General features: G+C 42.5%; 1 protein-coding gene across 4 annotated transcripts in view; it reads right to left on the reverse strand.

Moving 5' to 3' along the window:
* FBN1 (fibrillin 1) overlaps nt 1–21,917 on the reverse strand; it is a 215,471-nt gene that overhangs the window by 38,617 nt on the left and 154,937 nt on the right. For all 4 annotated transcript variants that reach the window (XM_083586070.1, XM_083586072.1, XM_083586071.1 and 1 more), the window contains 13 exons: nt 16,784–16,906; nt 15,881–16,003; nt 14,953–15,078; nt 13,672–13,794; nt 12,175–12,297; nt 10,913–11,077; nt 10,082–10,150; nt 9,834–9,959; nt 8,817–8,939; nt 6,023–6,181; nt 4,861–4,932; nt 3,969–4,094; nt 1,524–1,646 (listed from right to left, as the gene is read on the reverse strand). In XM_083586070.1, coding sequence (XP_083442196.1) covers nt 1,524–1,646; nt 3,969–4,094; nt 4,861–4,932; nt 6,023–6,181; nt 8,817–8,939; nt 9,834–9,959; nt 10,082–10,150; nt 10,913–11,077; nt 12,175–12,297; nt 13,672–13,794; nt 14,953–15,078; nt 15,881–16,003; nt 16,784–16,906 — 1,581 coding nt within the window. The remainder of the gene's footprint in view (nt 1–1,523; nt 1,647–3,968; nt 4,095–4,860; nt 4,933–6,022; nt 6,182–8,816; nt 8,940–9,833; nt 9,960–10,081; nt 10,151–10,912; nt 11,078–12,174; nt 12,298–13,671; nt 13,795–14,952; nt 15,079–15,880; nt 16,004–16,783; nt 16,907–21,917) is intronic.

The raw sequence follows: 21,917 nt of genomic DNA on the forward strand, positions 1-21,917 counted from the left end.
ATACTGCTAAAGTCCTTTCTAATGGCAGTGTTATTCAGAAACATACACCGATCTTTGTATACATAGGGTTGCGTGTAGCTGAGTTCTACTTGAAATAGATCCATTTAAATTGATAGACCTAAGCTGGTCATGGCCATTAATTTCAATGGGTCTCCTCTGAGTATGTTTAACATTCAATACAACTCATTTGGGGTTGGGAAGGGGCAGCACCAATGTCTCATATAATTGAAATTTCATTAATTCTACTTCATGTTGCTGTTATCTGAGATAAAAAGAGGTTGACAGCAGCCTTGGAGATTGCTAGTTGCCCTGAGAAAGAAATGGGGCAGAAGAATTAGAAGTGGCCAGTCTGTTGGACTTTGAGGTCCTTCTCTGTGTTTGGATATATTTGGAGGGATACAACAATAAAAAAGACCTTTTCTGTGGCATCCCTCTAATTATGGAATTCCCTTCACAAGGAAGCTTGCCTGGTGCCAACTCTGTCATATTTTCAGCACCAGGCAAAAATAGTTTTATTTTCCCAGGCATCTGAACAGCATTAATGGTGTGGCATTAAGCTGCTGTTTTTGGCATTCCTTCTTTTTCTGGATGGGGTGGATTATCCTTGTTTTTGGCGATTTTGGATGAACGCTTCTAGCACATTTGTACAGCTCTTATTGATCATTTATTATGAAATTTTGTATTTTACTTTTCTTGTAAATTGCTCTGAGACGCCTTTCTGTTGTCTGAAGTCGTAAATTTAATAAATTAAACTAAGCCTTCAAATGTGCAGGATCAAAGCACTTGTACAAAAGTCCCTAAAACTGCTTGCACTAAAGAACGTGCTTGTAGTACACTTAGCAAAAGAAATAGCAACTGTAATGGCTAGGTTGTTCTTGAGGTTTCCAGAACAGAAAACACATGATTTTTTAAAAAAAGTTTCTCCGGCATCTTCATGAGAGAGAAAAAACTGCCCACTCGTGGTCAAAATATACGACATTGCATTTAAAGAAGATATTCTGGTACTCTTTGTTGTTGCTGTTTAGTCGTGTCCGACTCTTCGTTACCCCATGGACCAGAGCATGCCAGGCACTCCTGTCTTCCACTGCCTCCCGTAGTTTGGTCATACTTCGAGAACACTGTCCAACTATCTCGTCCTCTGTCATCCCCTTCTCCTTGTGCCCTCCATCTTTCCCAACATCAGGGTTTTTTCCAGAGAGTCTTCTCTTCTCATGAGGTGGCTAAAGTATTGGAGCCTCAGCTTCAGGATCTGTCCTTCCAGTGAGCACTCAGGACTGATTTCCTTCAGAATAGGTAGGTTTGATCTTCCTGCAGTCCATGGGACTCTCAAGAGTCTCCTCCATCACATACTATTAGTACATGTCTTTGCAAAAAGGCAACTTTTGCAAGTCCCTTTAAATTGCCGTGGCAAAGAAAAAGTGACCAATACATTTAATATTAGCAATATTAGCAATATTAGCAATAAAAATAAATCAGTGTCACCATGAATTTCGCAGTAAAGTACGCTCGCTGGAAGTACTTACCAACACACCGGCCGACTGGTGTGAACCGATAACCAGGTTTGCAATCACAGCGGTAGCTACCTAGTGTGTTGATGCAATCTGCATTTTGTTGACACACATGCCCATTTTGGCATTCATCAATATCTGTTGGAAAGAACAAACAAAATCTTAGGAAGTACGATTGTACCTACCTGAATGGCAGTTTTCCATTCCCAATGAAAGGTCAGCAGATTGGGTCTTGGTTCCACCCACAGATTGAAGGCAGGCAGCAATGTTTTGGGATGTAGGGCTCCCAGGATTCAGTTTGTGAACTCGCAAGCTCATGGAGGTTATGCCATTAAACCTTAATAAATCTAAGGACTATCACTGAGATTACACATTGCACTTCTAGTATACTGTTTAAAAAAATCCTGTAGGTATACACCTAAAAATGCAAGCTGTGTGATTAACAAGTTTGGAAACATTATCATATAGGAAGACTCAGCAGAGAGTCAGGATCGGATGCAGCTCCCTGCCAAGCATATAAAGTGTTTTGTTTTGAGGTTGCACATGCTTAGCTTGTGGTTCTAAGGTAGTAGAAAATCTGTATTTGAGAGTACAGACTGGAAAAGACCCATGTTTCCTTGTTTATCTTGAAATAAAGATGGATAGTACCTCAATAGTACCATAGGGACCAAGGGAAGTACTGGAAATATTGGGACCTCAGAGCCAAGTGGTACCATGACATTTGGCATTTCTGGGAGTTTTCCTCTAGAAATGTGGACTAGGAAGGCCTAGCCTGAACCTCCAACATCGGTCAGCATGGCCAATGAGGGATAATGGGAGTTGAAGTCCAAAGCGTTTAGGGAGTACCTTGTTGGAGAGGGCAGTTGTAAACCACTCGGCTTGGCATGAAACTAATGAGCTAAATACCACAAAACAACTTTGTTCGATTAAATAATCTGCAAGTCTGTTATGCAATTATTTAAAATTCACAAATTCATTTTAACAAACTTATTATGCTACCTTCGTCTCAATTATTTTAATTCAGAAATGTAACTTTTTGGAATACATTTTCCTGATTTTAAAATTTTTAGTTCACAGCTCATTGTAAGTTCCTAATTAGCATTACTTTTATTTGACCTAGTTTTCTTTCCTGCTGACTGGAAGCATAGCATATGACTGAACAGTACTTTTCCATCCGAAAGACTAGCCCACAGTGAGGCATTTTAGTAAAACTTCTCAGTTTATTACCACAGATGGAGGAGGCATGACCATTTAAAATAGTTGAACTCTCACACACTGAATTCCTACAAGCAAGCTTGAACTTGAAATCTGGTTTATGTGAAGAAGGGCATATTAGTCAATCACAAGGATGCTAATAAAACAATGGCTGCAAATCTGTAATAAGGTGACCAAATTAGAAGTTATTGGGCTTTGTTTTTAAATTTGTTGCTGCCAACAAAGAATAATTATGACAAGGAAGAATTAGCACTCAGGTATAGACTGATGAAGAGAGTTAAGAAAAGGTACTGAAATGACTGTGGCCTTTGTCTGCAGTCTCTTGTTCCCACAGTGGTGTTCTCAAAATGGGGGGGGGGGAGAGAAGCACTGGGCCTCTGTCCACTGTGGGATGTAAAACTGCAGTCAAGTACAACATTCCTACAGTGGACATGTTAGGGGATATTTTGTACCACTCAGGAGAAGACTTCCTGCTTCCTCCTGAGCTGGGACAGACTTCCACTACATGTGACTTGAAGAGAGTGTGGTCTGTTGTACTAGCATGGAGGAGCACATGGCCTCCATGTTCTGATCAGTGTGTGTTCTCTATTTTTGTATGTTGCTGTGTGTTTGGAGAAGTGACTCTTAGTCGCAGTCAACTGGGACTAACTTTTTTATGGAATAGTTCTAGTTGTTATGTAACCTAAGCCTGCCTTCAGGGATATGTCTGTGAACCTGAATGAATCTGTGAATAAACTACTTTTATATTAACGTTAATCAGCTTCTTGTGTTTATTCCTTTTAAGAGGGATTAGAAGGGATTTTACCAGGAACGAATCTTTAATAGTAAGACTCAGATGAGTCAGCAACAAGCTGATCGCTGGGGGATGTTTGGAACTCTGCTAGAATATGGAACTTGCTAGCTCAAGTTAGGAAGGATATCATTAAATAATATATCCTCTCCTGCCTCCCTAATCACCCCCACATTCATACCTTACTGCCCTCTACTTTGTGGCTATAGCACATGTAACTGCACATATCAGCACCATCAGGGATTATAACAAATGCAAAAGACCTCTTATCTGAACGTTAACATGTTTGCTGGCCGTCAGAATAATCCTGGGAAACACAAGAAGGCAGCAAGACCTGATGAAGCCTCACTGTGCCCATGAACCTATCCCCTTACATGTGCCAGCATGCATGTTCAGCACGCCACTCTACTAACATATCTACACCACTGTCATAGCCTTGAGAGGAAGCCCCTCACCTTCACAGATCAGTAACTTTTCATTGTAGAAGAAGCCCCCTGGGCATTCGCACCGGAAACTGCCGATCAGGTTTATGCAGACTCCATTTTCACACACACCGGGGATCTCGCGGCATTCATCAATATCTGTATTAAAAAAGGATTGGGACGTTTGAAGCAGAAGTTGGCCCAATTAAGAAAAACAAAAAGACTTCTTCTTAACCTCTGTTCCTGGGGCATATTGTACAATCCTGCTTTTTGCACCACAAAATGCTCCAGTTTGCTCTTCATGTAAATGAAAACAAGAAAAGGAAGAAGGGAATTCCATCTAAGAATACTTGGCTCCTTCTCTATGAATTCCTTATTTTCCCCCCTTCGGGTGTGAGTTTTTCAAACCTTGGCTATGAAACACCTACAGGCTTATAGTGTGTGAAAAACATTCATATTGAATCCTTTCCCTGCTCTCTCATAAAGTATACACAAACATAAAGGATCCCGCCCCCCAGCGCTTAAATTCAATACCCAGAGGAACTGATGTGAAAGGTCAGATAAAAATCTGCTTTAGCAAAAAAAAAAAAAAAAGACTCCCTTTCAAACCCTTGCCGATTGGCGCTTGTCCCAGAAGCTTTCCACCCTTCAGTACCTATGGTCTACAAACTAAGCCAAACTACAATGTCCTCAAACCTTTATGTTACCTTCATCCCAAGTAGCGGTCACCACAGCTGCAGGCTAAGAGGACCCAGGAAGAAGGGTGCCATAGTCTGACAAACTAAGACATGGAGGTTGAGTTCTACCACATTGTTTAGTCTTCACTATTTCCCAGGAAAAGGCAAATCATAAAAACAAACACCCCCTTTCCCCTAATACATACCATATGAAATGAAAAGTAAATCTCAACAGAATTTTAACTCACCAACTGGTAATCCTGTAAAAATGTCTATGACGAAACCGGGCCTTTGACTTCCACAGAGAGTTGCAAATTCATCTAAAAAATGAAATAAAAGTGTAGGGAAAGTCCCACACTGAATAATTACATTTCCCTGAAGTCACAAAGTAAGATGATTGATTCAAACTTCAAGGAAATGCAGTCATTTTACAGAATTATTGATGATGAGGATGAGGATGATGTAACCTGCTCTGGGAACTATGTAAATACTGTAAAAAGATTCAGAACACACAAATAATCAAACAACCTACCCTCAATTTTTAATCTATGCCTTTTAAAGGCAAGGTTTTCTAAATCTTCATCCCAAACTCACCAAATCCTTACAGGAAGTATACACTAACCTGGTTATGCACACAACCAGTATCATATGTAGACAAAGCTGTGGATGGGTGTTTAAAATTAAACTAGATAGATCAATGTAAACAACAAAGACATGACAAAATAAACCCTGGGCCAAATTGGAGATGTTAGGTTTGTTTAACATTTATGGTTATCACAACAGAAAACATGGTTATATGTGTGAATGCAGCTAGCAAATATTCTCCTAAATTAAGATAGCTAAATAAAATCCATGAGTGTTGTAATAACGGGGCGGGGGGGATCGTAACTGTTTTTATTATTATTTTTATTATTTTTATTATTTGTAGACCGCTTATAGACAATTGTAATAAAGCGGTATAAAAATCGTCAAAATAAATAATAAAATAATATCTACTTTGATACCATTTCCCTGATACTCTTGGAGGAAAGGGAGAATGAAGACAAAGCCCCAAAGACTACCTGCAGCTATATGGCAAGAGAAAGTGATGCTCTATGGAGGAAGTTTGGCCACAGGAGAGCCTACGCACACCAGGTGGTTGAGAATTGGGTTTTTGATCAAATCGCAGCTTGGACAATCGTCTACTAATCCTGTCTCTATACCCATGGGAGTTTCATCTACCTTGGGCTAGATAAGGAAAAGCAGGTTATGTTGCATACGAAACCCAACATTAGCACAGCATTGGTGACTTTGCCGCAACATTTGTGCATGTGCACGTGTAGCAGCCAAAACACCTTCCAGGCACGATGTTGAGATGTATAAAAGATTCTGCTAACAGCTTTGATATTTCTCTCCAGCAGAGATACAAACCAGTGCTTGGAAGGGGACATTGTTCACAAGGTCGGTTCCAGGCTCGTCCAATGTTGTAGGAGCAGCAGCACATTTTTTTGGTCATGTTAAAGAGCAGCTCTCCATCACAGGTCTGGTTGTCAGCATAATAGTTCCTGTAGCACAGACTCCTCCTCATATCTGCAATGAAGAAAAATGAGTTAGGTTAGGCTGAGAGGCAGTGACTGACCTAAGGTCACCCAGTGTAATGGTGGGGGGGATTAGCTGGGGGACCCCCAAGGGTCAAAGGCTAAGAGCCCAGGGTTTGCTGATGGGATGACAATGGGCGGTCAGAAGGAGAATCCTGGAGGGAAGAGGTGTCAGAGGCTGAAGAGGCAACAGGGCTTAGTGAGCAGAGAGAGTCTGTGGCAGAGAGGAGTCCAGAAGCAGAAGTGGTAGCAGGAGAGGAGGAAGGCCAAGAGGCAGAGATGAGTCAGGCTGGTGTCTCCACCTCCTGCTGCGACAAGCTCCCCTCCCTTCTGGTCTCCCAGATACAGAAGAGATATGAAGAGAGAGGAGCAAAGATAGAGGAGTTGGAAGAGTCTCAGATTGCTTGAGAAGGACTCAGGGGAGGAGGAGACTTAGGCAGGGACCTTCTGTCTCCACAACTGCCTTATAGGGCCAAGATCTACAGAGTAGAGTTGCACATTAGGCCTGGCACTCCTGAGCAGACCTTGTTTCTTCTAATAAAGAGTTTACATACTCTGTGTGATTTATTGGTGACCTGCTCCCGGCACCAAGTGGGGATGTCTCTCAGGTCCTGGTTTAACAACTATATGACACTAGCTTAGAAATTTGGACAGGACAACTTCCCAGTGGATTTTGAAGCATGTTAATTTGGGAGGAGGGGAACCGTTTGATTTCCCATTTTTCAGTTTTAAGGTACCAAAGCATATTTAGTTGCCCCTGCCTTAAAAGAGAAAATATACTACTCCCATGTTTTAGTAGTAAACTACTCGTGCCTTTTCATTCTGGAAGGGTTTCTTGAAATCTAGTGTTGTTATGTTACATAGCTGACAGCTAAAGTGAAATTGCATCATCATTTATGGATAAACATCTTTCAGTATTGTCCAAAATCCCACGAATGACGCTTGGTTTCATAACTATAAAACCCAGCACTCCACTCATCAAAAGCTTTGGCAGCAAAGCACATGCTAATCTCAGCTAGTCATGGGTTCTTGCTTAAAACCTTGCTAAATCAGTGATTTCATATCCTTCTGGTGGAATTCTGGAAGACAATACCCCATATGTCTTTGGCTTAGTTGTACTTAAAGACATTTTGAGTTGATTTGAGTTTGGAACCTCAGCAACAATTCAGCTGAGGAACGGGATTGATCTGAGATGCTTTCAACTGAAGGTAAACCCTGAAATGATGCGTCTACAAGGCAGCTGTGTTCAGTGCGCTGCAGCCACTACAAAACTGTTCAAAATGCAGACTGCACAGCCTCTGCACAGCCTTTAATATATGGTTTATTAAAGCCATATACCAATAAAATTCAGTACAAAAATAAAACATACAACTCATTAAAAAAACAAACAAACAAACAAGCATCTATTTATTTTCGTTTCTCAGGAAGCCAGAACAAAATTTGTCCTCATCTGGACTGAAGTCATTATTAATCTGGCAACCCTCTCAGTAATACAGGAGGAAGCATCCCTTAAGCAGAGTACCAAATCTATAAAGCCTCTGATGTTTTCTTTCTTTCTTTCGCCTTAGCTATGTACCAGTACTAAAGTTACAAAACAAAAGGTGAATCGCCCTTTCTGGAAGTCTCCAACTTTGAAGTCTTCGCCCCTCCCCACTAGAGGCTGCTGCTTGGGTGCAGGAAACACATTCTGCATATGCTCAGAGTTACTCTTTGCTATTATTGCTTCAAGCCAGGATTATAGCTTCTTGTTTCATGAGAAACTGGAAAGCAAGTTATTGGCTTCCAACCACAGCAGAATATTAAGCCAAATTTAAACATCATATTTTGGCTTGTTTGGAAGCCATTAACTACTGTTTCCGGGTAAGCGTGTAACAGGAAGCTATTATTAAGTGCAAGATCCTGGCTTGTTCAGCCACTCACACAAACGGTGGAGGAAAGCAGATTGCAGCTGCTGTGTGCTAGTGCACACCACAAATGCCTATGCTGGATTAAGACAGGCTTTTTGGTTTAGCATAGCATGCAATGCAGCCCACATTACTGAACCAGTTCCATACCCTGAACTGCCACCATTTACTTAGTCACATTGGTCTCTATCACTACATATCAAATTTCCTGACATTGTGCCCACTGAACATTACGGGAAGTTTGCTGCTAACATTACCAGAGCACAATTCAGGATTTGATTTTGCCTTCCTTTGTTAAAAGCATTCTAGCCAGTCACAAACTTTTTCAGCAAGGAAGACTTTCCATTAATGAAGGGAAGGAAACTCTTGCATGTAGCCATGGTCTCTAATTAGATATGTTAAAAGTCTTATTGCAAATATAGTTATCAGTTTTGCTAAAGAACATGAAGAAACAAGGCTAGGCTTTTGTTTTGCATATGCTACCTTTTCTCAAGTTAAGTTCAGCCAGGCTGCCAGTTCAGAACTGATACAAGAAAGACACTAAACAATATATATTTTATTTTCTCCCGCAACCATATTTAGCTTATTATGTTGCTACGCTGTTGTTTTCCATTGTGCTTGAGTTGCCATTGTTGTGATTTTGGGTTTGGATGTATGCCACCCTGAGTGCTTCATTTCAGCGTGGAAAGGTGGATAAGAAAATGTTAAAATAAATAAACTCACCCATACAATTGTTTCCGCCATTTACTTGCAAGTAGTCAGGAGGACAAATGCAAGTGTAGTTTCCTACGGTGTTGTAGCAAGTTCCAGGTCCACAGATGCCTTCATTCTTACATTCATCAATATCTGCAAAAACAAATATGGGAAGTTAATATCAACTAGAGAAAGTTTATTGTGCTGCATAAAAAACAGGTTGCCTAATCCTAGATAGATATGGGTTGAAAGTAGTTATTGAATGAAGAGGAAAAGCTCAACAGATGCTTCCCCCCCCACACACACTTCATTATCGCACCTTTGGGCCGCACTTTGGTTAGAAAAGATAAGTACCGTATTTTTCCATGTACAGGTAAAGGTAAAGGGACCCCTGGCCATTAGGTTCAGTCGCAGACGACTCTGGGGTTGCGGCGCTCATCTCGCTTTATTGGCCGAGGGAGCCGGCGTACAGCTTCCGGGTCATGTGGCCAGCATGACTAAGCCACTTCTGGCAAACCAGAGCAGCACACGGAAACGCCGTTTACCTTCCCGCTGGAGCGGTACCTATTTATCTACTTGCACTTTGACGTGCTTTCTAACTGCTAGGTTGGCAGAAGCAGGGACCGAGGAACGGGAGCTCACCCTGTCGTGGGGATTCGAACCGCTGACCTTCTGATCGGCAAGTCCTAGGCTCTGTGGTTTAACCCACAGCGCCACCCGTGTCCCCTATTTCCCCCCCCCCATGTATACGACTAGGTTTTCCCCCTAATAAATAATGTCAAAAATTAGGGGGCGTCTTATACACGGATAGTGCCGAAGCCATTTTCTTAAATCTGAGTCCCCCAAAATAGGGGGCGTCTTATACATGGGGGAGTCTTATAAGAAAAATACGGCAATTATGCATATAACCTTCAGTTAATTGTAACTTTCTACACCTGTACCTCATCGTTGCGCTTATTTTTCTGGAAAGAGACCATGTGGTTTGATGAACATTCTTTTTCCGCACAGAATTAAAAGCCATACTGAATAAGCCGGAGGCTTACTTACCCTCACAGACTCGAGTGTCTTCATTCAGATAGTAGCCAGTTGGACACTGACACTGAAAGCTGCCAAATGAATTGATGCATTTTCCTCCTTGGCAAAGCCCAGGTAGTTCTTGACACTCATCAATATCTATCCAAATGAAAATGCCAACAGTATCTTGTTAAAGAGGACTGCGAACAAACGAAGCTCATGAAATAATAATTCATTATAACATGGTGATTAGTAGAGAGCCACCACAAAATATGCATTACCCTCCAAAATGACTGTAATAGGATTTGGTCGGAATCCCTCTCCTCCAGGACACAGCAGCTTGTAGTCACCTGAAAAGGGAAATAAATTTCATGAGCCTGTAATAGTCAAAGCTCTGCTACAAAATTTATCACTCTAACTCTCCTTACATCGGGCTGCAAGGAAGGGGTAGGTGTTTTTACACCATGTTCTACTGGCAAAACTGGCCTCCCATTGGCTGCCAAACATGCAGGTAAGGTGGGCCGCTGCTCAAATCCCTACTGATGAAGGCCAGCTGGAGCCCCCAAATGCTGCCTCCTAAGCCCATCCTACTTTCATCACATGCTGGCATCAACCCCAATTTGGAGCTGCCCCCTCCTTTTTTCTGCCCTGTCACCATGAGCAGAAGGCTGTGGATACAGCAGTGGTCATTCAGCTCAGCAAAGCCCCACCAGCAGGAGCGAGGAGTCTGGTTTGCACCCTTATTTTTCTTCTGCAATCTTCTTCCAACCAGAGATCAAGTTGGAGGTTCCCAGGATGAACTTAACATTGCAATGAAGTGGTCTATACATAACCTCTCTCCTGAAAAGTATACGGGGCTTGATTCAGACTTCATCGACACCCAAAGCAAGTTGAGCTTTATTTTTTCGAAAACAAGATTTGAATTATTTAGCTCCGGGTGTGTGACACAAGTTCGAAGCCAGTGGCTTTCTACACTATAGCGCAATCTCCCGGCAATCTAGCACATGACTGTGCCCTGTGGGTGATCCTACTTGGATTGACTTTTGCTCAAAGGGAGCAAATGGAGCAAGACACCAATTAGTCACCGTCTTGTACCGCTCTGCCTCACTTACTTGAGTTCACGGCTGGGCACTGCTCGCAGGGAATCCCCCAGGCTTTACCAAGGGAACAGCAGCAAGAGGCCTTGGAAACTCCAACTCCAATTTCATTGCTGCAAGCTGTATCTCCATTATCTCCTCGAGGTTTAATTTCCAAGTAACAGAAGCCAGAGCGTGTATCTAGTGGGCAAAAGAAGATGCTTCAAGTACTGTAGTGCCTTTCCCCCAAATAAGCCAAGCTGCATTGTGTGCTGCTGGTCATCTTTCCTGATGTGTCAGATTTCCATATCTTTATTTTTTACTTCAATAGCCAATACGGTTCAGTAGTTCTACCATCAACACCTCAAAAATATCCATCCCAGTTTACCATTCCATGCCTTGATTACAGTGGTACCTCAGGATGCGAAAGGGATCCGTTCTGAAGCCCCGTTCGCATCCAGAGCAGAACGCAACCTGCGCCTGCGGGTTGTGATTTGCCGCTTCTGCGCATGAGCATGATGTCATTTTGAGCATCTGCGCATGCGCGAGTGGCAAAACCCGGAAGTAACACGTTCCATTACTTCCAGGTTGCCGCGGAGCACAACCTGAAAACGCTCAACCTGAGGTGACTTTAGCCTGAGGTATGACTGTATATTTAACTGTAGAGTTGCTTCACTTAAGCCTAAAGGTAAAGGGACCCCTGACCATTAGGTCCAGTTGTTGCCGACTCTGGAGTTGCAGCGCTCATCTCGTTTTACTAGCCGAGGGAGCCGGTGTACAGCTTCCGGGTCATGTGGCCAGCATGACTAAGCCACTTCTGGCAAACCAGAGCAGCACACGGAAACGCCATTTACCTTCCCGCCAGAGCTGTACCTATTTATCTACTTGCACTTTGACGTGCTTTCAAACTGCTAGGTTGGCAGGAGCTGGGACCGAGCAATGGGAGCTCACCCCATCACGGGGATTCGAACCGCAACCTTCTGATCGGCAAGTCCTAGGCTCTGTGGTTTAACCCACAGCACCACCCATGTCCCTCACTTAAGCCTAGTTTCACTTAATTTTCAAGAATGCAGAAAGCCTCAGGTTCAATCCCTGGCATCTCCAGGTAGGATGGGAAAGTGGTTTTTTTTCCAAAACCTTGAAGAGCTGGTGCCCGTCAGTGTACACAACACTTAGCTTGATGGAACAATGGTCTGACTCAGCTTCCTATGCATCCTATGTGACCCAAACCATGAATAAAACACTTCAGAAGAGCTACATATGTTGACTCAGGAAGCCCAAAAAGAAATGATATTTACCAACACATCCAACACGAGTGGGGTTCAGTTCGAAATCTGGGGGGCACTCACAGGTATAACTGCCAGGCATATTGAGGCAAGTGCCGCTGATGCAAGTTGTGGGGTCTGCACACTCGTTGATATCTGGACAGGAAAAATCCAAGAAGAACCTAGGAGTGAGCAAACACCCAAAGACTCCAAGCAAATCATACAAACAGCAGCAAGAAAACCAGGTATGCCCATTTTCATGGTTTGTCTACTAAACCTAAGAGAAAAATACAAGGCAATGCCCATTTAAGCCTCAACGGATTTCAGTGTTCTATTGAATGCACACATCCTATACCCATTCTGCAATCACTTTGAATTAATATCCTTGGTTCTCATAATCTACTATTCCCTTCCTTGCCAGCCAATTCAGTAAGCATTTTTTAGGTGCAAATTAAATATTCTTCATATTTCCTATGCATATTGTGGTTTTTTTGTTTGTTTAAAGAATAAAAAGAAAATGCAATTCTGCAAAATCAGGCACAATGGCCCCGATCCCGAAAGTTGTACATGGAATTTTGGCGTGACTGGAATGATGTTTGCTGAGTGCCCACTGTCATTTGAGAGTAGAGACCTTGCAGATGTTGTTTGACTACATATCCAACCATCCCTGATCAATGGCCATGCTGGCTGTGACTGAGAGGAGCTGAAGTCCAAAGACACCTGCAAAGTCACAAGTTCCCCCATACCTGTTTTAGCAAGTAAATATAAAATGTTTTGCATCTATCCACAACAACAACAACAAAGAAAGGTGCCTGTCACATTAGCTTGATTTAAGATTGTAAGGCTGCATACATTTAAAGCACATTCACCCCCACCCCAAAGAATCCTGGGGACCGTAGGTTTTTTTAAAGCATGTTGGGAATTGTAGCTCTGTGAAGGACAAACTATAGCTCCCAGGATTATCGGGAGGCAAGTGCTTTAAAGGTATGGTGTGAACCCAGTCGAAGCATAACATGTGGAAATGCCTACCTCCAAACTTATTTCATTTCCCTAATCCAGCAGAAATGGTAATATATTTGGTGGGTGGTATGACTGAATGTGGCCATCCTTTGTAAGATCAAACTCATAGCACCAGGATGTCTTTGCCACTGAAGATTAGTTAATCTGGACCATAGCTGTCAATTTACAGATTTGAAAATAAGGGACCAGCAGCCTTGAAAATAAGGGATCAGCAGCCAAAATAAGGGATTTTCCAGGTATGTTCAACTTCTGAGCCCTTCCGAGCCAAAGGCAGAAAGCCCGGCCAGCAGCCAAACGAAGCCTCATCAATAAGGGACAGCAGCGGGACATGGCGCTGGGATAAGGGACTGTCCCACCAAATAAGGGACGCTTGTCAGCTATGATCTGGACATATTTCTGAGAAAACTTGTTTACATGAGCAGTTAAGTAAAGAGGCCTAACCCAAGACTATCTCTTCAATGAATCAGCCAAGTCATGCTAACAACTAGACTGGCCAAGTCACATACTTACCTGTGCAGTTCCCACCGCTTCGGTCCAATTCATATCCTGTCTCACAGTGGCACTGGAACAAGCCAGGCAGGTTTTGGCAAGTCCCAAAGACACATATGTTGGGAAGGGCACACTCATCAATATCTTGAAGGAAGGGGAAAAGAGGCAGGAGATGCCTTAATTATTTTGATATAAGCAAGAACGCAACTTTCAGCTTTAAGTAATGAACACAATTCGAAAAGCAAAATACAAAAGTGGGTGAGAAAAACACCTGCATGTTCTTTAAAAGTAAAAAAATAAAAGGCTCAAAGGGCATTCCCCATAAAAATGTCAGAGAGAGCAGGAATAAATAAATATTTAGCAGGCAGCTCCGCCTTACAAGGGACCTAGACAGTGGGGTGAGGCAGTTGGAAACATTTGTCCTCTGATAGTTCCAGTGTAGTCTCTCCCCTTATGGGATGAGTCTCAGAGACACTGTGCACACCAGCCATGAGATATCTCTTGGGGAGACAAGTCTATCAGTTTAGTTATAGAAAGGTAGACTAGGGACACCTAAGAGTGTCCCTAAGTAAAGTATGTTCAGCTTTCTCCCTGAGAAATTCATGAAGATTGTTCAGTAATCTGGGAGAGAGTAAAGATGTGTACTCAGAACTATGGTGGGAAGCTAACCCTGTTTCTTGACCCTGCTGATGCCAGTTTCTAGGGCAATAGCTGGGTTTGCACCCTGCATCAGTCTTGCTGATTACAACTTGTTCACTTTATCTCATAGAACTTAGTGCCACTAAGAACTATGGATTGTTTATGTATAATTGTTTTTAATACTTGCAAACCACTTGCAAGGCTGTTTTGACATTAAGCAGTAAATAAATTAACAAATAATAATTACTACATCAATAATGAATCTAGCTCCTATATGTAAAACTTCATTTCATCATCTGCATAATCCCAACTAGGATTCACAATTGATTGCAATGCTTGTTTGTATAGGATACGATTCACAGAGGTTTAACATTGCTATGTGTTGTTGATGCACTGTGATGGTGAGATCATCATTCATAACCAACTTACGCTTCTTACAATTTTATCTCAATATCTTTATAAACCATTTGATATTTCATAAATATATACCTACTAAGATGAGACACATTCTACTGAAACTCCCAAGTGGGCACTTCTTTTTGATCCCGATGGCAATATGTCTTTAAATTTCTTTCGAAAAATTCAGAAGACCTGTGTTGATTGCCTAATTACATTGGCTTGCCAAATTCAGGTAAGTACTGTTTATATACGGCTCTGAATTACCTGTGCAGGCTTTCCCATCTGGTGTAGGTAGAAACCCCATATCACATTCACAGCGATAACCTCCTGGAGCATTGAGGCACTGGCCGTTTTCACAGAGGTTCAAGTTTTCTGCGCATTCATCAATATCTGAAAAGAAAAAGAAGTCACAGTTGAGTGAACATTTTCTTTTATTTATGCCAAGGAGCAACTATTGCCCAAGGCCTGAGATTCTACAACAGAAACTAAAGTATGGACATAATGAGTGCTTGCCAAATGGAAAGGGAGAGAAGAATTTTTTTCTGCTTTGGAAGACATGAAGGGGTGGGGCATAGCTCAGTAGAAGAGGAGTGTGTGTGTGTGCGTGTGTGTGTCATATATATATTTCTCCTAAGTTTGCAATAGAGTTATTAGCTAAACAAGAAACCCCACAAAGCATGAAAAAATGCATAGTCTTGACTACTGTATTGTTATTTAGGGGGGGGGTATTGTTCTAGGTTTAAATACATACAATGAGATAAAATACATATTTTGTGATGAAATGTTGTTCAAGTACGTACTTAAATATGAATTCCCATCTGGACTTTAAAAAACACATGTGAGATTCACATGGGTCAAAAATAGACTGAAACATCCCTAATTTAAATAGTACTCTTTGCACTTTTTTTTTTAAAATGTAGATTAATGTGGAGATGAAATGGAATAAAATTATGAATGAACCCGTGGAAACAACTGCAACAGAACGGAAATAGATCTGCCTGACCTTTTTACACAGGCCCCATTCAGTTGTTTCTAACAACAGCCACATATTCATTCAAATGGGTAAGATGGCCAGGTACGTGCTCCTGAGGAACCATTTTATACTGCCAAACACTGGGCAGTGGAGGAAAGGGACTCCCTAAATGTTACTATCAGAGGTATGGGAGGGTTCCCCGCCCCCGAGAAAGCTCACCTGTACATGTGAATCCATCCCCAGAGTACCCTTCTTTACACAGGCAACGGTACGACCCCATGGTATTTTTGCAATCCGCATGAGGGCTGCACATGTGTGTCCCATTTGAGCATTCATCTAGGTCTGAAGGGAACAAAAATGGCATTAATAAAAACACAAATATTTTTCATTGCAAGCTGAAAGGGAAAGTCTAGCAACAGCAGAAGGTCTATGAAAAAAAATCAATGGCACTACAATTCGTGGGACAAAATTCCCAGTTAATTTTTTTTTTAAAAAGTAAACCTCCATATACTCTATCTGCGGATTGACATAACCTTCCCAGGTCTAAGTAAATTCAGATAAGTACTTAAGATGAAAACTACCAATTGCTATACCAGGCAATTCATCACCAAAACATGTCGCTGTGCCAAATGCAGATGCTAAATTTGGCACACCAAGAATTTAAGTGCAACATACTTAAAAATAAGCCAAGTTTTGATAGGTGAAGAAATAGTTGCTGAGGTACACTTTACTACTTTGCAGATTGTTATAAAAATGCCAGAATAAAGACTGACAGCAATTGTTTATACTCCCGGGAAGAGAAACAAATGTAATTTTAAGCTGATTATTTGAAGCGGTGGAGAGGGAATGCTTATTTCAAAATCATCTGGGCAACAGCAGAAGAGACCTAAGGAAAGCAGCAAACTTTCCTTCTCTCCAAGTTTTTAAGGAGCAGTTAGAAAAACATCTGCAAGGGGTTGATGAGATCTCTGAACTGGCACAGAGAGTTGGATTTGATAACTATAAAGTCACTTTCAGAGCAAATGAATGCAAAGGATGCCCAAATGATTACTTTCAACACTGACATATAAATATTTCGAAGTTTAAAAACAACAGCACCTGACCAGAGTTCCTCTAACTCACCTTTACACTTGATACCATCGCCAAGCCAACCTGGGCTGCAACTGCATTTGAAACTTCCAGCAGTGTTCGTACAGATAGCATTCCGGTCACAATTATGGGCTCCAATTTCACACTCATTAATATCTGCAGGGGAAAACAATAAAATGTAAGAGAAGCAAATGTAAATCATTTTCTCAAATTTCTTCGGGCAAACACTTCCCCCCCTTAACTGCTTTATTTTCTGATAAGCAGCTGGCAAATCTTTGAGTACAGTATTCAAGAGGTAAAGGGAAAGGACCACTGACAGTTAAGTCCAGTCACGAACGAATTTGGGGTTGCAGCACTCATCTCGCTTTACTGGCCAAGGGAGCCGATGTTTGTCCGCAGACAGTTTTTCTGGGTCATGTGGCCACCATGACTAAGCCACTTCTGGCGAAACCAGAGCAGCACACGAAAATACCATTTACCTTCCCACCGGAGCAGTACCTATTTATCTACTTGCACGTTTTGGCATGCTTTCAAACTGCTAGGTTGGCAGGAGCAGGGACCGAGCAACAGGAGTTCACCCTGCCTAGGGGATTCAAACAGTTGACCTTCCGATCAGCAAGCCCAAGCGTCTAAGTGGTTTTAGACCACAGCGCCACCATATTTCCAACAGGTGGAAAGATTCTGCAGAGAGCACCACCTTGGCATTACATTGTTTAATTATGCATAGGTGATTGAATCTGATTTTGATTGCTTACATGGCTTCCATATAGTAAAGGTAATGGTAAAGGGACCCCTGACCATTAGGTCCAGTCGTGACCGACTCTGGGGTTGTGGTGCTCATCTCGCTTTATTGGCCGAGGGAGCCGGCGTACAGCTTCCGGGTCATGTGGCCAGCTTCCTTATAGCTTCATATTAAAGCCAGCGTTCGTACTACCAGATGACTGCAATACAGAAGACAGTGAGAGATGCTTCACAAATTTTATTTCTGTGACTTCTAATGCTAGGTAAGATGATCCACACTTCCCAGGATAACATGCAGATCCAAATGCATTCATTTTTCAGATTTTGTACTTTTCTGAAGTTTGCAACGTAAGTTATTGGCTCAAAAAAAAATGTGTTTAGAAATGTGTACAATGAGATAAAAAAATTTAAATACATATTTCAAAATAAAATATTTATTTGAATATGAATTTTTGTACAGGTTAAAAAATATATTACACATTAATCTGGTAACTGGATGAAACTGACTTGCACAGTTGGCATAGACCAGGAACAGGCTGGCTGCCTGTTAGTCCTACTAGCAAGTGGACCCATTTAAATTAAATGCCATGGCTAATTTCAGTGGGTCTACTCTGAGTGGGATATAGCTGGCTGCAACTCCTTATTCCTTTATTTTTTTAATAAAATGTCACCAAAAGAGTGGCCAGGGCAGAAGGAGACAGGTGACAAAGTAACTGTTTTTTGGGAGGGCATTTCACATCCCTCAAAAGCAATCATTTTGTGCCCTGAACTAAAGCAGAGACATCACCTTGCTGACAAAGGTCCGTATAGTTAAAGCTATGGTTTTCCCAGTAGTGATGTATGGAAGTGAGAGCTGGACTATAAAGAAGGCTGATAGCCGAAGAATTGATTCTTTTGAATTATGGTGCTGGAGGAGACTCTTCAGAGTCCCATGGACTGCAAGAAGATCAAACTTATGCATTCTTAAGGTAATCAGTCCTGAGTGCTCACTGGAAGGACAGATCCTGAAGCTGAGGCTGCAATACTTTGGCCACCTCATGAGAAGAGAAGACTCCCTGGAAAAGACCCTGATGTTGGGAAAGATGGAGGGCACAAGGAGAAGGAGACGACAGAGGACGAGATGGTTGGACAGTGTTCTCAAAGCTACCAACATGCGTTTGACCAAGCTGCGGAAGGCAGTGGAAGACAGAAGTGCCTGGTGTGCTCTGGTCTATGGGGTCACGAAGAGTCATACAAGACTAAACAACTAAACAACAGCAACAAAAGTTTCAGTCAGAGGAAAGGAGGAGCCTTAACACAGTGGTTTTCAAACTGTGTTGGTTTGGTTCCCTGATTATGAAACCAAAATAAAATTATCTTCCAGCTTTCCAGTAATACAAAGAGACCAGGCTCTGTTGCCCTATCAAGTCTCTTACGATTCCTGCAGGACCACTGTGAAGCAAGCTGCTACTCAGCATGGCTAAAGATACCCAACACAGCCTCTAAAAACGAAGAGCAAAATATTCATTGACTTTACTAAAAGTAAGAGCACAGTGTCAAGACTGTATAAACATTTTCTCTATCTATCCCCCCCTCCAGATCTTGTTTCCTTGCAAAGTTTCCCTTTGAGCGTAAAACTGTGGCAGGCCAATAAAAACAAACATTCCGGCCCAAGGATGACCCTACATCCTCAGCCCGCCCCACTGCTTCTTCCTACTAGAACACATGTCTTCTTATCTTTGTAAGGAACGTCGATTAACGTGATGTGAGGGCTCTGCTTTATTTTCCAGGCCAGTTTGCGTCACACACATAAGGAAGCAAAGTTGCCTCGAATGATTTGTTGCTAGCACAAAACACAGTCGATTTCCATCTAGGAAAGTCTACGGCAGCCTGCACTGCTCTCAAAGAACAGTTGAGTGTGGGGCAAGCCAATGTTTTTTGAATATTGTATTCTGTCCAAGTCTATACAAAGTAAAAGAAAAAACAAGGCTGCAATAAAGGGCCGCAACACACCAAGAGGCCATGTGAACCGGTCCCAAGACTCCAGCGTTTGAGAGCAAGCACAGAAAAACAACCCCATCCCAGCTCTCACACTGAACTTATACTGTCCCACTGAACTAAAACAGAACATAAATTGCTCTGCCACCAGCGCAGCAGCAGCTATCAATTTGGCCTCTGTACAAGAGTCATATTGTTGTGAGCTACCCTGAGAATATTTGTGTTGAAGGAAGGCATGCAGATAAATAAAACGTACACAGTGGAAACAGTGGTGCATATGACATCATTTAAAGCAATGTACATAATGCAAACTAATGCATTGTTTAAAGTGAAAGGGACCTTAAAGGTAAACGGATCCCTGACCATTAGGTCCAGTCGTGGCTGACTCTGGGGTTGCGGCGTTCATCTCGCTTTATTGGCCAAGGGAGCCGGCGTACAGCTTCCGGGTCATGTGGCCAGCATAACTAAGCCGCTTCTGGTGAACCAGAGCAGCGCACGGAAATGCCGTTTACCTTCCCACTGGAGTGGTACCTATTTATCAACTTGCACTTTGACGTGCTTTCAAACTGCTAGGTGGGCAGGAGCAGGAACCGAGCAACGGGAGCTCACCCCGTCGCGGGGATTTGAACCGCTGACCTTCTGATCGGCAAGCCCTAGGCTCTGTGGTTTAACCCACAGCGCCACCCACGTCCCAAAAGGGACCTTACACTGGCCCATATCCTATGTCCTCACCCACTCTGTGACTTCTAGGTCATATTCCTGCCACTATGTGGATGTGCTGAGAGCTGCTCCCAACCTTCTACAGATGCAACAAGAGAGAAAGTGGATAGCAACTTTCCTCTCCATTTCTCTCCAGCCCTGGGTCTTGGGCAAAGTAGCAGCTGGTGGGGCTGTACAGGCAGAGTTGTTCATCTGGCTCCCAGTGCCATGTGTCACTGCTGAGGAGGGGCGAAGTAGCAAGGGCTTTAGTGCGAGCACAGTGGCAAGAGCAATGGACTGGCTCCACTGCTATGCCTACACCACGTCAAGCTCCACCGCTGTGCCCCTCTCCATCATGCAGCAACATGCATCGTTGGGGAGCCAGGTGGGCAACATGGCTCCACCCACCGCTACTGGGAAGATGCATCTTCGTAAGGTTGCGCATTTTGTCCCCACGTCAACTCTTGTTTCCCACTTGACCTAGGATGAAACGTCGCATGATGTGCAGTTTCTCTCTCTCTCCAGGTTTATTTTTTAAGATATGCACTTTAAAAACAAGCGAATGCATTTCTCAAGCAGGAGAGAGGTGACAGGGTGCGGGTAAGGGCTTTTCTCCTGCTCACAGAAGCACGTGAGTGGCTTCAAACAGGGCTTTTGAGAAGCGCTTTAAGGCAGCTTCAGTGGCCCTATTTCAGCTGAAACAGGATTGTGGGGGGCACATTAAAGTGCTTCTCAAAAGGGCTGTTTGAAGAACCCACTCCTTCTTTAAATGATGGGGGAGAGGGATGCTTCAATAAATGTTTAAGAAGCACTTTAAGACAGCTCCTGCTCATCCTGTTTCAGCTGAAACAGGATCACAGGAACTGCTATTAAACTGCCTCTGAAAAGTGCTGTTTGCCTTGTCAGTTTTGTCAGCTGATGGGCATGCTTGGAGGAAATGACCTCACGGGCCAAATTGGACCCCCCTGTTAGGCCAAGATTGGTCTGCAGGCCAAAGGTTCCACATAGAGGAACATGCTAGCAATATATATTGCAAAGCTTCTAATGACTAATTAGGCTACATATGTTATGGTCCATCCAAAAGCTACTGTGATGGGAGGTATGCTTTAAACTAATATTGTTTCCTATGATTTCTTTTGCAGTGGCACTGCACTTATTGCCCAGAGAAAAGCTAAAATAGATATGATAGTTCCAGGGCATGTGCAGAGTTTAGATGGACCAAGCTCCTTGGTGACAGGCATTGCAAGGACTGTTTTGTCATTTGCTAGTGGAGGATTTGATAAATACATTGAGCATCAGATGTACTGAATACAAGAAATGTGAAGCTTTGATGAAGTATAGGAAGTTGGAATTAGGGCTGGGTTTTATAAAGTAGTTTCTGACTCCCTGCTTCCAAACACTTTCTGTGCTGTATTCCTCATTCAAGCAAGATATAGCTGGACGTATATCAAGCAAGACGTAGCTCAGCTGACTCAACTCACTTTCATTTTCTGATAATTAAAAATGATGGCATGAATCCCGCCCAGATTTCTGTCACAGGTAATATATATCTTTGCATATAACCAAATCTTTCTATGAACTCTGCCCACATTCTTACTAAGAACTGAAGTGAAAACAGATTAACATCTGTATAGAATGGGACTGCATGTCAGTGGGTGGATTGCAAACAAAGTTAAATGACTGGGGGTGAAGGGGGAAAACATGTTTACTTGTTAAAATGGAAACAATCAGTCATGACTAAAGAGATGAA

This window comes from Podarcis filfolensis (assembly GCF_964270895.1).
Source record: "Podarcis filfolensis genome assembly, chromosome: 14".
Classification (NCBI taxonomy): Eukaryota; Metazoa; Chordata; class Lepidosauria; order Squamata; family Lacertidae; genus Podarcis; species Podarcis filfolensis.